This window comes from Fukomys damarensis, unplaced genomic scaffold (assembly GCF_012274545.1).
Source record: "Fukomys damarensis isolate Sample0158 unplaced genomic scaffold, DMR_v1.0_HiC HiC_scaffold_16, whole genome shotgun sequence".
Lineage (NCBI taxonomy): Eukaryota > Metazoa > Chordata > Mammalia > Rodentia > Bathyergidae > Fukomys > Fukomys damarensis.
Genome location: NW_022900928.1, coordinates 29,563,106 through 29,577,123, shown reverse-complemented (window position 1 = coordinate 29,577,123; position 14,018 = coordinate 29,563,106). Strand labels below are relative to the sequence as shown.

Genomic DNA, 14,018 nt, shown 5'->3' with positions numbered 1-14,018 from the left:
CAAAAAAAAAAAAAAAAAGAACAACTTCAGGGCCAGGGATTTAGCTCGGTGCTACCACATGCCTCATAAGCGCAAAGACCCGAGTTCAATCCTTGGTACCAAAAAAAAGTATTTTAATAGCCCACTTTTTCAAGTACTGAATATAAAAAAGGAATAATTATTATTTCACCAACATAAAATCTGCATGTGACAAGAACTTGAAGGCAATATGCAAAAATGAATTAAAACGTTAGGATGGTGATATTTAACATTTTCAGAACATAAAATCTGAGAACAAGCAAAGCTATCTTTCAAAAATGAAGATGAAACAGTCTTTACCAGATAAACAAAAACTGAAAAAAAGTATTGCAGATTACCTTAGAAAACATTAAAAGAAGTTCAATGACTAGAAGGAATAAGGAGTAAGACCACAATGTCTACTCTTCCTGCTTCTATCCAATAACATATTTACTAGAAGTTCTAACAGGGAAATTAGGTGGGAACAGAGAGAGAAAAAAGAAAGAAAGAAGGAAGGAAAGTAAGCAAGCAAGCACCCAGATTGTCACAAAGAAACTACCTGTATTTGTAAATGACATAAACATTTATGTAGAAAAACCAAAGAATCCACTAAAAATCTATTTCTTTTTTCTTTTTTACTTAAAGAGATGGGTCTCATTTTGCTGCCCAGGCTGGTCTGAAACTCCTAACACCTCAGGCAATGCTCCTGCCTCAGCCTCCTGAGTAGCTTTGATTACAGGCACATAGCATCACAACACACTAAGAAAATCTAACCAAATGGAAAAACATATCATGTTCACAAAGATTTAACATTAAGATGACAATATACTTCAAATTAATCTATAGGCTCAATTCAATAACTATCAGCATCTCAACCAACTTCTTTCTAAAAACTGACAAGTAAATTCCAAAAGGGGCTCAAAATAGCTAAAACTATAATTAAAAAAAAGAAGAATGAAACAAGATAACTCACCCTTTCTCATTTCAAAACTTACTACAAAGCAATGGTAAAGAAATGGGTATGATACTGACATAACAGATAGACATATAGACCAATGGAATAGAATTGAAAGTCTAGAAATACACTCAAATACCTATGGTCAACTAATTTTTCACAAAGATAAGAAAATCATTCAATGAGAGAACAGTCTCTTCAACAAATTGTGCTGGTATAATTAGGCACATGCAGAATGAAGCGGGAACGTGTTATTAGTCTGTTTTTCATTACTATTATAAAATACCTGAGACAGACTAATGAAAGCAAATAGGCTTATTAAGCTCACAGTTTCAGAGGCTGAAAATCCAAAGTGAGGCAGCCTGATTGGTTTGGTCTCTGGTGAAAACCAAATATAACCATGGTAGGAGTCTGTGCAAGAGGAAGAGATCATGTTAACAAAGAGAAATTCAGAAGATGGGACTCTTTTCTCTGTTTGTGGTGCTTGGGATCAAACTCAAGAGTCCTGCACATACTAAGTAAGCATTCTACCACTTAACTACTTTGCCAGTCCTATATTCACTCTTACAATTGACTTTCACAAAAGTTCAGTGGCACCAAAGAGCTACCTAAATCTCTTCTGAAGAACAGCTACTCCAACAGGAACTCCTACTAGGCTCCAACTTTTACAGATCCACACCACCTTTCACATTTTATCAAGATCCAAGCTATAACCACATAAACTCTTGGGAGACACACTCAAGCCACATGCAAACAACAGCACACCTTTACCTCATACCACATACAAAAGTTAAATAAAAATGGATCAAAAACACTTAAAAGGTAAAACTGTCAAACTCTTAGAAAAAAATACAGTGAAAATACTTTGAGGTCTTAGACTTGGCAAAGGATTAACACTAAAATCATAAGAAATGAAAGAAAAAAAGATACACTAGACATTAAAAATTCATCAAAGGCCACCAACATTCAGAAAGCAAACAAAAAAAAAAAATAAGTAACTCAAAATGGAAGAAAATATTTGCAAACTGCTTGTCTAATGAGGGATTAATATCTTATATAAAGGAGTCATATCGTTCAATGATAAAAGAACAATCTAATTTTAAAATGATCTAAATTTAAAAAGGATCCAAATATATTCCTCCAAAGAAAAAAATACATAAAATGTCCAATAAGAATACAAAATTATGCTTTCACAGAAATTAGGATAGCTAGAATAAAAAAATAAGAGACTACCAAGTATTGGCAAAGATGAAGAATAAATGGAACTACCATACACAGCTGGTGGGAGTGTAAAAGTATACAATTGCTTTGGAAAAATAATCTGGCAGTTTCTCAAACAATTCAACATAGACTTACCATATAATTTAAAATTCCACTACTAGGTATACATGTAAGAGAACAGGCTGGAGATATAGCTCAATGGTAGAGATCCTGCCTACCATGCCTAAGAGGCCCTGGACATAATCTCCACCATTACAAAACAAACAAACATACAAAATAAACCTCAATAAAACTGATAAACTTCATGGGCTGTGAATTTAGCTCAGTGGTGCCACCGCCTTGCAAGTACAAGGTCCCAAGTCGATCCCAGTACCCCCAAAAATTCAACCGATCAATAAAATTTTAAAACAAAAAATTGGCAAACCAGGCGATGAATTTAGCTCAGTAGTTCCACCACTTGCCTTGCAAGCACAAGGACCCAAGTTCAATCCCCAGAACCCCCTCCAAAAAAACTGGCAAACCTCTAGCAAGTCTGAGAAAGAAAAAGAGAAGACACAAACTACCAATATCAGAAGCAAAAAAAAAAAGAACATTAATATAGATCCTACAATAGCCATTAAAAGGATAATAAAGAGCTACTACTAACAAATATTCAATCATAGATTTGACAACTTAGAAAAAATGGATCACTTCTTTAAAAATCATGAACTACAAAAACTCAACAAAGATGAAACACATAATATGAATGAATAGTCCTCTAATCATTAAACAAACTGAATTCATAATTTTAAAGCTCCCAAAATAGAAAACTTCAATCCCAGATAGTTTCACTGGCGAATTCTACCAAACATTTAAAAAACTAACACCAGTCTCATACCATAAACTAGAAAAGAAATACTTCCAAATGCATTTTCTAAGGTCAGTATAACTCTGATACAAAAGCCAGATAGACAGTACATAATAAAAAAAAAAAACACTACAATTCCAATCTCTATCTATGAGATCAAAAAATGACAAAAAAATAAACCAGCAATACATAAAAAATAATTCTATACCATGACCAAGGGAGGTTTACTTCAGATATGTAAAACTGGTTCAACAGAAAATCAGTATAACCCAGAATATCAAAAGGTTAAAAACATGATCGGCTGCACAGAAAATAAAAGCATATGACAAAAATCCAACATCTATTCATTATTTATTGTGTTTTGTTGGTGGGGCGGGGGTACCGGGGATTGAACTTGGGTCCTTGCTCTTGCAAGACAGGCCACCAAACTGCTGAGCTAAATCCCCAGAACCATCTATTCATTATTTAATAAAAATGTCCCAGACAAGAATTAATCGAAGGGAAATTCCTCAACTTGACAAAAACCTACAGCTGTCATACTTAATAGTGAGGACTAATGCTTTCTCCTTAGGATGAGTAATAAGCCAAGGATATCTATTCTCTCCAATCATTCATTCAACATAGTACTGGAAGTTCTACCCAGTGGAATAATACAACAGAAAGAGAAAAGAAGGGAAAAGGAAAGGAAAAGAAGGGAGAAATGAAGGGAGGGGAGAGGGGAAGAGAAAAAGGAAAAAAGAGAATTAAAGGTAGGAGGAAAGAAAAAGAGAAGAAAAGGGAAGGGGGAGGGAAGGGAGAGAGGAAAGCAAGCAAGCAAAAGTTGACTGGAAGAAAAAAATGTATGTATGCATAACTGGAAATTTTTACATATGTAGAAGATCCCAAGGAATCTAAGATTCTTAGAAGAAAGTGAGATTAGTAAATTCAAAGGATAAAAATTTAATATTATTTTTATACTCCACAGCAAACATGTGAAAACTAAAGTTAACATCATAACACTACTTATGATCTATGAAGAAAATGAAATACTTAGGTACAAATCTGACAAAATATGTACATCTGTATGCAGAAAACTAAAACACTGATGAAAGAAGTCAAAGAAAATCTAAATAAATGGAGAGACATACAATGTACATGGACTTAAGCATATCTTGTAAATATTTCCCAGTTACCTGACTCCTGTTTGATTTGGATGGTAGGTTTGATACCAGGCGGCAAAGAAGACTGCTGAGGCTGTTGCTGATGAGATACTAGAGAAGGCTGAGCAACTTGCTGTGTCTGTTGCTGCACTTGATGTAACTGCTGCTTAGGAGACTGTTGATGCTGTTTAGGAAACTGTGCAAGAATCTGAGTCGGAGCACTCACTAAACTTTTGGGGGAAGGAAGTCTCGTTGATGCCATTTTGATTGCTGATGTAGACACACCTATAGAAATATAAAGACAATTTGACAAGAAAACAATTAAAATTACTTTGAGTTATAGTATATAATAGTTAAGAGTCCAGGTATATCAGTAAAGACTGTGATTTATGAGCACCTAGTGTCAGATATTATGTGCAGTGCTTTACACATTCAACTGCAAGGGAGTTAAGTTACTCTCAGACTCAAGAACTGACTTTCCTTTAGTGATACATTAGAAATAAAAATAGTATGCATGCACATAGTCTCTTTATAGGAAATAAACTAGTTGATTTATTTAATCTTTAAGAAATGTATTTTTAAAGAAATGCATTTTTTAAATATTATTTTTGAGTTATAACCAATTTAAATATGGCATCAGATAAAATAACTCACACTCATAGCAGCAGAATGCACTCCTACCCCAAAGAGTTTATCCCATATTGGTGTGGGGAATGACTTATTTTCTGATGACCACATGTGGAACTATTCAACAACCACTAGAAACTCCAGAAGGGTTTTTGTTTACATACATAATTTTTTTTTGGATAGAAAAATTTAACACCTAAACTTAATTCAACCCAACCTTCTAGAGCCAGCTCTTCTAGGGTCAGGGAAAAAAATAGTTTTAATCATCATGTAAGTTACATTCATCTTCCACTGGAATGAGTAGGGCTCCCAAAACAGTGACCTGACTATAGAAGAGTGAAGGGCTGGCTCCTAGGTGTACAATATGCTCTCAGGCCTCTTCTCATTAGTCATGCCTTGGGATGGTTCCTCCCTGATCCCTACTCAAGCAAGTCCTTAGTAAACAAAGCAGAAGCACTAGAAAAAAACAGAATTACTACCTCTCAACTCTCCTGGATAAGAAGAACCTTCCCTGGGCTTGGACTGAGAACTTGTGTCCTACAGGTACTATTCGACTACCATCTATGACAGGAGTGAGTGAAGGAGCCAAAATGCTAAAATGAAAATGGGAGTCACTGGTCCCTATCTGAAACTACAACACCAGACTCCTACAGATGTAGTTAGTGTGATAGGTGTGGGGGAGACATGCAGAGGAATGGATGAATGGGGGTAGTAGGCTACCTGATGGGCTCTACTTCCTGGCCTTGCCCTGGCCAGCTATAGCTTCTGTGGCTTTACAGTCTTTTCATCCCCTAGGAACTGCATGGGCTTGACAGACTTTTAAATTCTTAACTAACTCGTAGATAACAAGACTATCAGTTAGCATGTTCAGCTGCATTATGGCTTCTTCAGAGAGATCTTCCAAATGCTGGACTATACCCTGAAGGCTGTTGCTGTGGGATGCAATCAGGATCCATTTCTCCTCCTTGATGTGGGAACAATTTCTTCATTCCACAATGGCAAATTCTGGCAAAAGTATCCTTCAGACTCTCATAGGAAAGCAGCTGATCTTCAGTGAAGTCTGCTTACTTATAATCCTTACTGATGTTTCTGTAGAAGGGATGATCAGGCTCCATTGGAGATGGTGGGACATCATAGGAGGGCCTCCAGATCTTTACCTAAGGTTTACCTTGCTTAGCAGCAAAGTTTCTGCTTTACTAAGGTCAGTCAGACATTCATGATGTTACTCCTTGAGATGTCAAGTTCTCACCACTGGCATCCACATCTGGTCAGTGGCATCCAATACTGTCTACAGATTCTGTATTGCTCTTTTTTGCTCTAAGGTGAAGCAGATGTCAAATTCATAGCATCTCACAGCACTTGCCCACTGTGCTGTGCCTCCAACTCTCGGGCTGTGCCTCCCACTGGGCTCAGGTCAGTGTCCTATCTGCCACAGAAGTAGTTCTCTGGCTTCCAGGCTTTCTCAGCTTGTTGAATCAGCACCAGCTTATAGGCAGTCAGGGCAGCAGGCTAAGGATGCAGTGTCAACTCCAATTTAATCTCTTAGACATGCATAGGATCAAATGAAAAGTTACCTGTTCTAAAACTATTAAATAATCTAAGGCAGCATATACTATTGGTTTCTAGTCTAATTTCCCTTCTCCTTTGCCCTTCTTTCCAGAAGAACCCTGTTTTCTTTCCACAAGGATTCAACTTCCTGGCCACCAACATTTACATTTGGGGAGGCTGGCCCCAAACTGGCCCTAGAGGGCAATTCCTATGTGATCAAAGCCAGTTGTGGTGGTCCCATTATTTATGCCACAAAGTAGGTTATGCTAGTTGTGAGCCACCGGACATGAGAAGAATCTTCTCCTGGGAAATTTCTGGGAAAGGTTTTCTCTTTCCTAGAGCCACAGAAGCAGATCATCTCTTGTTCCTTTGGATGTTTTCATAGCTGGATATGATACCTGGAATATATTCAATTTGCCCAGGATGGGAGTTACCTAAGAAAAAGCTGATATACCAAGGAAAAGAAAAGTGAAAAGAAACTCTCTGATAGGGCTGGGGATTTAGTTCAGTGTTTTGGCACCTGCCTCACAAGCACAAGGACCCAAGTTTCATCCCCAGTACCAAACAAAAAAAAAAACAAAAACAAAAAGAAACTCTCTGATAGATCCAATGAGCTACAACTAAACTTAAATAAAGTCTTCCTTCTTCTAGACTTCTGGTTTTGTGGAAAAATAAATTTTTATTGTAATAAACCAATCAATGAAGATTTATGAAGTCATTCATTGACTTATTACATACTTCCAAGAAAATTTAGATATTAAGAATTCAGTAGCTCTTTAACAATTTATTAAACATGTGAATGCCCAAAAGAACATACTGAATACCACCAAAGCAAACATATTAGTTCATGTTTGAAAGAATTATGGTTCAGGCAACATTGGTAATTGAATAAAGACGTGCAATAGTTTAGATAAGGCATGAGTGTGTCCCCTAAGAGTTCATGTGTTACAATTTAATCTCCAAAGTGGGGTATTAAAGGTATTCAAAAGGGAGCAACTTAATTCTATGGTATCAAAGATAGCCTTTATAAGGTGATAAGTCATCAGAGTGCAATTCCCATGAATGAATACTGTGGCTCTATACAAGGAAGGAGAGAACCCTAAAGAGACAGACACACATATGCACTCCCTGTCTTGGCCATATAATGCCCTGTACCATTCTAAGCACCCTGTCATGAAGAAGGCCAAATGCAGGCTCTAGACTTTAGATTTTCAGAACCATGAACCAAAAAGGCAATTTTGTGGGGGAGGGATGCTGAGGATCAAATTTGGGTCCTTGTGCTTACAAGGCAGGCGCTGGAACCACTCAGCTAAATCCCTGGCCTGCAAATTTTTTTCTTTATAAAATTATCTGGCCCCGAATATCTCTTTATAGTAATGAAAAATGGAATAATACAATATGAAGTACTTAAAGAGCTATGAGCCCTAGAAATAGATGTAATATGAAGCCTTAAAAAAAAACATTAAAAAAACAAAAACAAAAGCCATGTTAAGTGAAAAGATGATTAATATATTATCTATGTTTTATCTTTTAGGCACTTATTAAAGGGGAAAAATCAAGTATAAAACAATATATTCATTAAATAGTATGTTCTCCAGTAGAAGGCTAGAACCCTGACCTCTCTCATGCTAGGCAAACACTCAAATACTGAGCTATATCCCCAGCCCATCAATTATTTTTAGTCATATAAATTATTACCTTTATATTTTTTGTTTTCTTTGTACAGAATAAAAATAAGGACTTAATACTGGCCAGATACTAGTAAAATTCTCCAAGATGCTACATTTAGGGGAATAAAGTAAGGCATATAGCAAACTACCAAAAAATTCCCACCCTTTCATCTGGTAATCTTGCTCTTGAATGCTGGTTCTACTAAAAATAAAAGGTCCAATTAAATTCACAAAAAATGTTTACTACAGGTTAATCTAGAACATTAAAACCTGGAAGTAATCTAAATATCCCACAATGAGAATAATCTAATACATTACACAGCAGTAACAGAAATACCAAACAGCACTAAAAATAATTAGGATAATCATAGAAAAATAGAAACATGTTAATGAAACCTTTAAGAAGAAAGCACACTACCAGTGAAATATGAATTTTTTATTCCAAATATGCAAAAAATATTTGACATGGGAAAAGGGAATAACAGGTAAAATGGAAAGTGCTATTTAACATGGAGAAAAGGCAGTAATAGGTAAAATGTAAAGTGCTATTGTGATACAGTGGTGGAATTACTGGTGGGTATATTCTCTATTGTTTTCTAAAATTACTTAATTCACTAACACTTTCAGGTTTTAAATTTTTTTTAATACTTTTAGATATTAAATAGGGATTATACATGAATTGATAGGATCAGGAAATTTTAAAAAGACAGGATTTCAGGAATGAAAAAGACATTCTTTCAGATCCAGCCTAAAAAAAATAAAGTGATGAGAGTAGTACTAGTAGATAAAATGTAACTGGAAGCAACATGTTGCTTAAGTTGGAGTAGAGTTAATAGGAGAAAAGAAAAGGTTAACAGAAGAGTGTTACAGTACTGGATAAATAATTCATGAAGTCCACAAAAGTATATTAGCAAAAGAAAAAGATAAAAGGAAACTTCTCTCACCAAGTAAAAGAAAGGACAAGCTTCAGAACTTATCTGAGAAACAGGCAGTATAAAAGTATAATCAGCCTAAGTAAAAAGCGGTAGCTTATTCTTTAACAAACTGAGAACAAAAAGATAGATTAGAGCTATTTAGAGCTTCTAGACTGGTGAATATATATATCCTGAGGAAAAAAAAAGAAAAATCAACTATGAAAAAGCACTCACCTAAAAATAAACTATTTTCTTCTACTTTAAAAGCACATTTTAATTATCACTTTTTAGAATCACAATTAAAATCGCCAAATTAAAAATGATCACTTTCAAATGTTGAAATGTACAATGTTGTATAATACTTTATCTTCTAAGAGCAAGGCAAAATCTTATATATAATACACACACACACACACACACACAGATTTATTTGCTTATATACTTATTTGCTTATATACAAATGGAAGGATAAATAAAAAATAATTAAAAGAAAAAAGATTATCAGAGAAAACACAGAATAGGAGCCAAGACCTAAAAAAACTGAATAACTCACTGATTTGCATTCTTCTAAACTAAAGGAAGGGAAGGAGTAAGTTATCACTGAACTAATAGTAGAGGCCTTCATACCCAAAGCAGAAAAACACACCCACACAGTTTTCTTTAAAATTCCCATATGCCAACAAGGTCAAATTAAATGGTGAATTACACTCACCTTGTGCTACTGTTGACATGACCACAGAGGGTGTGGAGGATACTACAGCTGTTACTGCAACTGTACTGGGAACAGGTGATGATGTAGAACTGCTGCTCCCACTGTTGCTACTACTAACCAGAGAGGACTGTGAAGCGGTTATAACAACTGGTGGCTTCTGAGTTGTGGAAGCAATGACTGATGTTGGTACAAGCTTAGTGACCGCTGCATAATTATGGGATTTGGAGAGAATGTTGGGTACGAAGGTAGAACTTGGTGATGTGGTCACTATAATAACCTAAGAAAGGAAAAACAAGTTATTTTCATGTACCTACTATATTTTAATAGATCTACACTCACAGTAATGTACAATTCAAAATTCTCAATACAGAGAAATATACAACTAAAAATATATGAAGGTTTTCCCTTATTAATCATTGTTATTTAAAAACAACATTTTTTAAATAGTAAAATAAATGCAAAAGGCATTATCTAGTGCTGTGCAAGATGCAGGAGAGCAAATATTTCAACATGATGCTTAAGGAGTATAAATTGGCACAATCTTTCTATGAAGCAATTTGGACATTCACTCAGCTGCAATCTACTATGTGATGGACATGGTTTTCTAGCTGCTAGAGTGGCAGAATGGACAAAACAAAGTTCATGAAATTTACATTGTAGTAAGGGGAGAAAAACAATAAACAAGTAAAAAAAAAGTCATGTAGATACAAATGGAAGACATAATAATGCAAAGTAAGGGAATATAAGATGATCATGGTGACATATGATTTTTAAAAATTATTAGTGAAGACCTCTGTGTAAGGCGACATTTGAGCAGAAACCAGAGGAAACAGGGTTATGAACTATGTTGTGACCTAGAAAAGAATCCAATGGCACAACAAATACAAAAGCCCCAAAGCTTCTATGCAAGCTTGGTGTGTTCAAGAAACTTTATGGATTTAATAAACAGGGTTAGAACTTATAAGGTAAAGAGCACTAGATTACTAGAGAAGTAATGGAGGATTAGATCATTTAAGATCATGACAACAGTTTACATAATTAATATGAGGTGGTCTTCCTCCCCAAAACCAACAACCCTAGTCTAATCATAAAAACATTAGAAAAATCCAAATAATGGGGCATCCTCCAAAATACCTGATCAGTACTCCTCAAAACTGTCAAAGTCATCAAAAACAAAGAAAGTCTGAGAAATTTTCACAGTCAAGAAGTTTAAGGAGACATGATAAGCAATATAATGTGGGTATCCTGGATGGAATCCTGGAATAAAAAAAGACTGTACATGAAAACCAAAGAGAGCTGGGAATGTAGCTCACTGGTGCTGTTGCCTGCCTGGCAAGCACTAGGTCCTGAGTTCAATCTCCAGTACCCCCACCACAAAAAGAAAGAAATTTGAATAAAACATGGACTTCAGTTAATATTTCTGTATTAAAATCATTTATTAATTAAAACAATGTATAATAATAATGAAAAATGATAAGAATGGGGAAACTAAGTAAAGGGTATACGAATGAGAACTCTATTATCCTTTCAATGTTTCCATAAATCTAAAACTATTTCAAAAAATAAAGTGTACCTTTAAAAATTCATTATTACACCTGCTAGGTGGAAGGTAAAATCAGGGACAAATTAGGAAACTTCTATAATAAACCAAGAAGAAATGATGGTGACCAAAGTGTTTCCAGTGGAGGTGAACAGATTCTGGTTATATCTTAAAGGTAAAACCAACAGGATTTCTCAAAAGTTGATATGAAAAATAGAGAAAAAAGAGAGGCAAGAAAGAAATGTCAAGGTTTAGCCAGTATGGTTTAGAAAAATATAGATGATTTAGGGACAATGTATTTCAGAGGGAAAGAACAGTACAGGGTAAAAGACCTAACCTCAGAATTGGTTTGATAAAACTAGAAATGCTGTGTAGCAAAAGTATGTAGGACAAAGATTAATTAGAAAAGGAATTTAAGGCCAGATCAAATTTAAAGCCAGCATAAAGAACTTTGATTGTATACTAAGAATAATGAAAAGGCACAGGAGAATGTTAAACAGAAAAACAACAAAATATGATTTATATTTAAAAGATCTGCTGTATAATAACTGCTATATAATAAGAGTCAAGAGTAGAAGCAAGAAGAGCAGTAGACCAGGCAAGAAATGACAGCAGGTACTTGAATTGGAGTGTTAGTAGTAGAAATAAACAGAAGTTAGATTATTCTGAGAGGCTGAGAAAATAAAACTTTTTGGTAATGAAAATGGTAGGGTCAGGAAAAGAACAAAATCAAGAATATCCCCTAGAGCTAATACACACTGGCTTTTTAAAATCTCCCAATAATTCCATGACATAGATACTATTATTATCCCCATTTTACAGATGAGAATACAAAAAATATTTATAAATCTGTAACATGTCAGTTTTACTTTGCGATAAGTGTAACTGTACTATCGTGATCCCCAAAACAGAACAGAATATCTTTTCACTGAAATTGTGCCACCCAAGACAGAAAAATCATTTTGAAAAATCCAAAGAACTTAAACTTTTTTTTATATTACTCCTAAAGAAGGCCTGAGGTTAAATAAGTCAAAATATACTCTGTGTGTATTGTACTCAGTACCTACATCTCAAAGATGCTATTATTCAGTGTTATCAAGGATTAGAAGATACGGTACTTGTCCATTACTTTAAAGGACTTAATTATTTGAGGAGTCAAGAAAGATAAAAACATAAACCTTGACCAGCAAATACCTATACAGAGCTCATCAGCATATTTATATATAGACTTAATCGGCAAACACCTATATAGTATTATTAGACAACAACCACGGCATCATATAAACTGAGAAGTAAACCAATACGGTAACAGAAACACAAATGAGCCTACGCTTAGAATGCCTCTGTGACTTACAAATGGCAGGCTCCTGAACATGTTAAAATCTCTAGGTTTCAATTTTCATCTGTAAAATGAGGAAAATAATACCTACCTTGAAAATCATTACAAATACTAGATGAGATAATCAAATAACACATCTGTATACTAGGCACACAGCAGGTGGCCAATATTTGGCAGTTAACAAATGAACTTATTAGTAATTACCTTTCTTAATAAATATTGAGGGGATATCAGTAAAGACACAGATCAATCTGAAAATTCTTTTAATGTATTTTATTTTTGTTTAGTTAAAAACGTTTTATCTTTACTCCAAATTCTGATACCACTTATAATCTAAAGTACTCATAGTTACTACCAAGATAATTACAATAGTAACAGCAATTCAATTTCACTTTTGCCAATTGTGAATCAACAGTAGTAATTTTCTGGAGGTATATGCTTTGTCAAAGCTTAGCAGGAAGGTATGTCACAGTTAATTAGCAATGCCTGTAATAGGCAAGGGAAATTGAAGTGATCACACCTACAATCAAATACTTGCAATTTCAGAACAAGAGTATTCATGCGGGATTCAAACATTAAGATAACAAAACGAGCAAAATCTAGTCTTTAGGAGTATGTTCTGTGATACAGATACAAATTGATAAAACTTATTTTGAGATTTTAATGTGCAAGATGATTCCTGATCTGAAACAAAGCTACTAAAAATTAAATCCACCTTGGAGAAATCTACTTGCCTTTAAAGTTACTTATTATAACAGGAAAAATAAAGGGATTTGAAACCAAGTGAACCAAACAGTGTTTATTCAGGCCATAATTCAAATTACTGACCTTCTAGCACTCACAAAAACTCCTTAAGAGTGCTGGGACTTGCACCCTAAGGACAAAATGAAAAATATCAATCAAGCACATGAAAGCATAAAGCTATATTCTGTTGCTTTGTGTATATCAGTGCTGTACCGATGTCATGTTTAAAATGAAGGTACCACATTAACATAGGTGGAAATCTGTCTACCCTGAAAATGTACAACCTATTTGAATTTGAATGAAGTTCACAAATGTAAAAACTATTTTACACAAAACAATTCCTAAATTGTCTTACACAGAATATGTGAGAAATCCAAAATGAATGCAATAACCACCTTAGACAATTTCAAAAGAGTCTAATTACCCAGAAATAGATAAAACAAAATAGCTAAAGAATATTTATTAAGTCCTACCCATATTGTGCTTGTCCCAAGAAATAAAACTGATGGCAATGAATATACATTAAATACAAGAGTTTTGTATCTGGAACATTAGCAGATGCTCAATTATTTGTGGAATAAATTAATTTTGCTTTAAATGTTTATTTTTTAAACAGTAAGATCAATCAAGGGTTCTGAATCAGAAATTTCATGGTACAGTTCATATGTGACTTGGGAAATAAAGTCAATTTTCTGCATTTAAGCCCTCCTAAAAGCACCACAGATCTGACACCCTCAACCATTCCTGACTGAAAATTCAGGAGAA

General features: G+C 34.6%; 1 protein-coding gene and 1 pseudogene across 11 annotated transcripts in view; both read right to left on the bottom strand.

Moving 5' to 3' along the window:
* Nucleotides 1–14,018, bottom strand: part of Emsy (EMSY transcriptional repressor, BRCA2 interacting) — a 90,720-nt gene that overhangs the window by 51,946 nt on the left and 24,756 nt on the right. For all 11 annotated transcript variants that reach the window (XM_010613040.3, XM_010612974.3, XM_010613250.3 and 8 more), the window contains 2 exons: nt 9,631–9,907; nt 4,193–4,444 (listed from right to left, as the gene is read on the bottom strand). In XM_010613040.3, the coding sequence (XP_010611342.1) occupies nt 4,193–4,444; nt 9,631–9,907 (529 nt within the window). The remainder of the gene's footprint in view (nt 1–4,192; nt 4,445–9,630; nt 9,908–14,018) is intronic.
* On the bottom strand, nt 5,470–6,692 carry LOC104856356 (annotated as a pseudogene).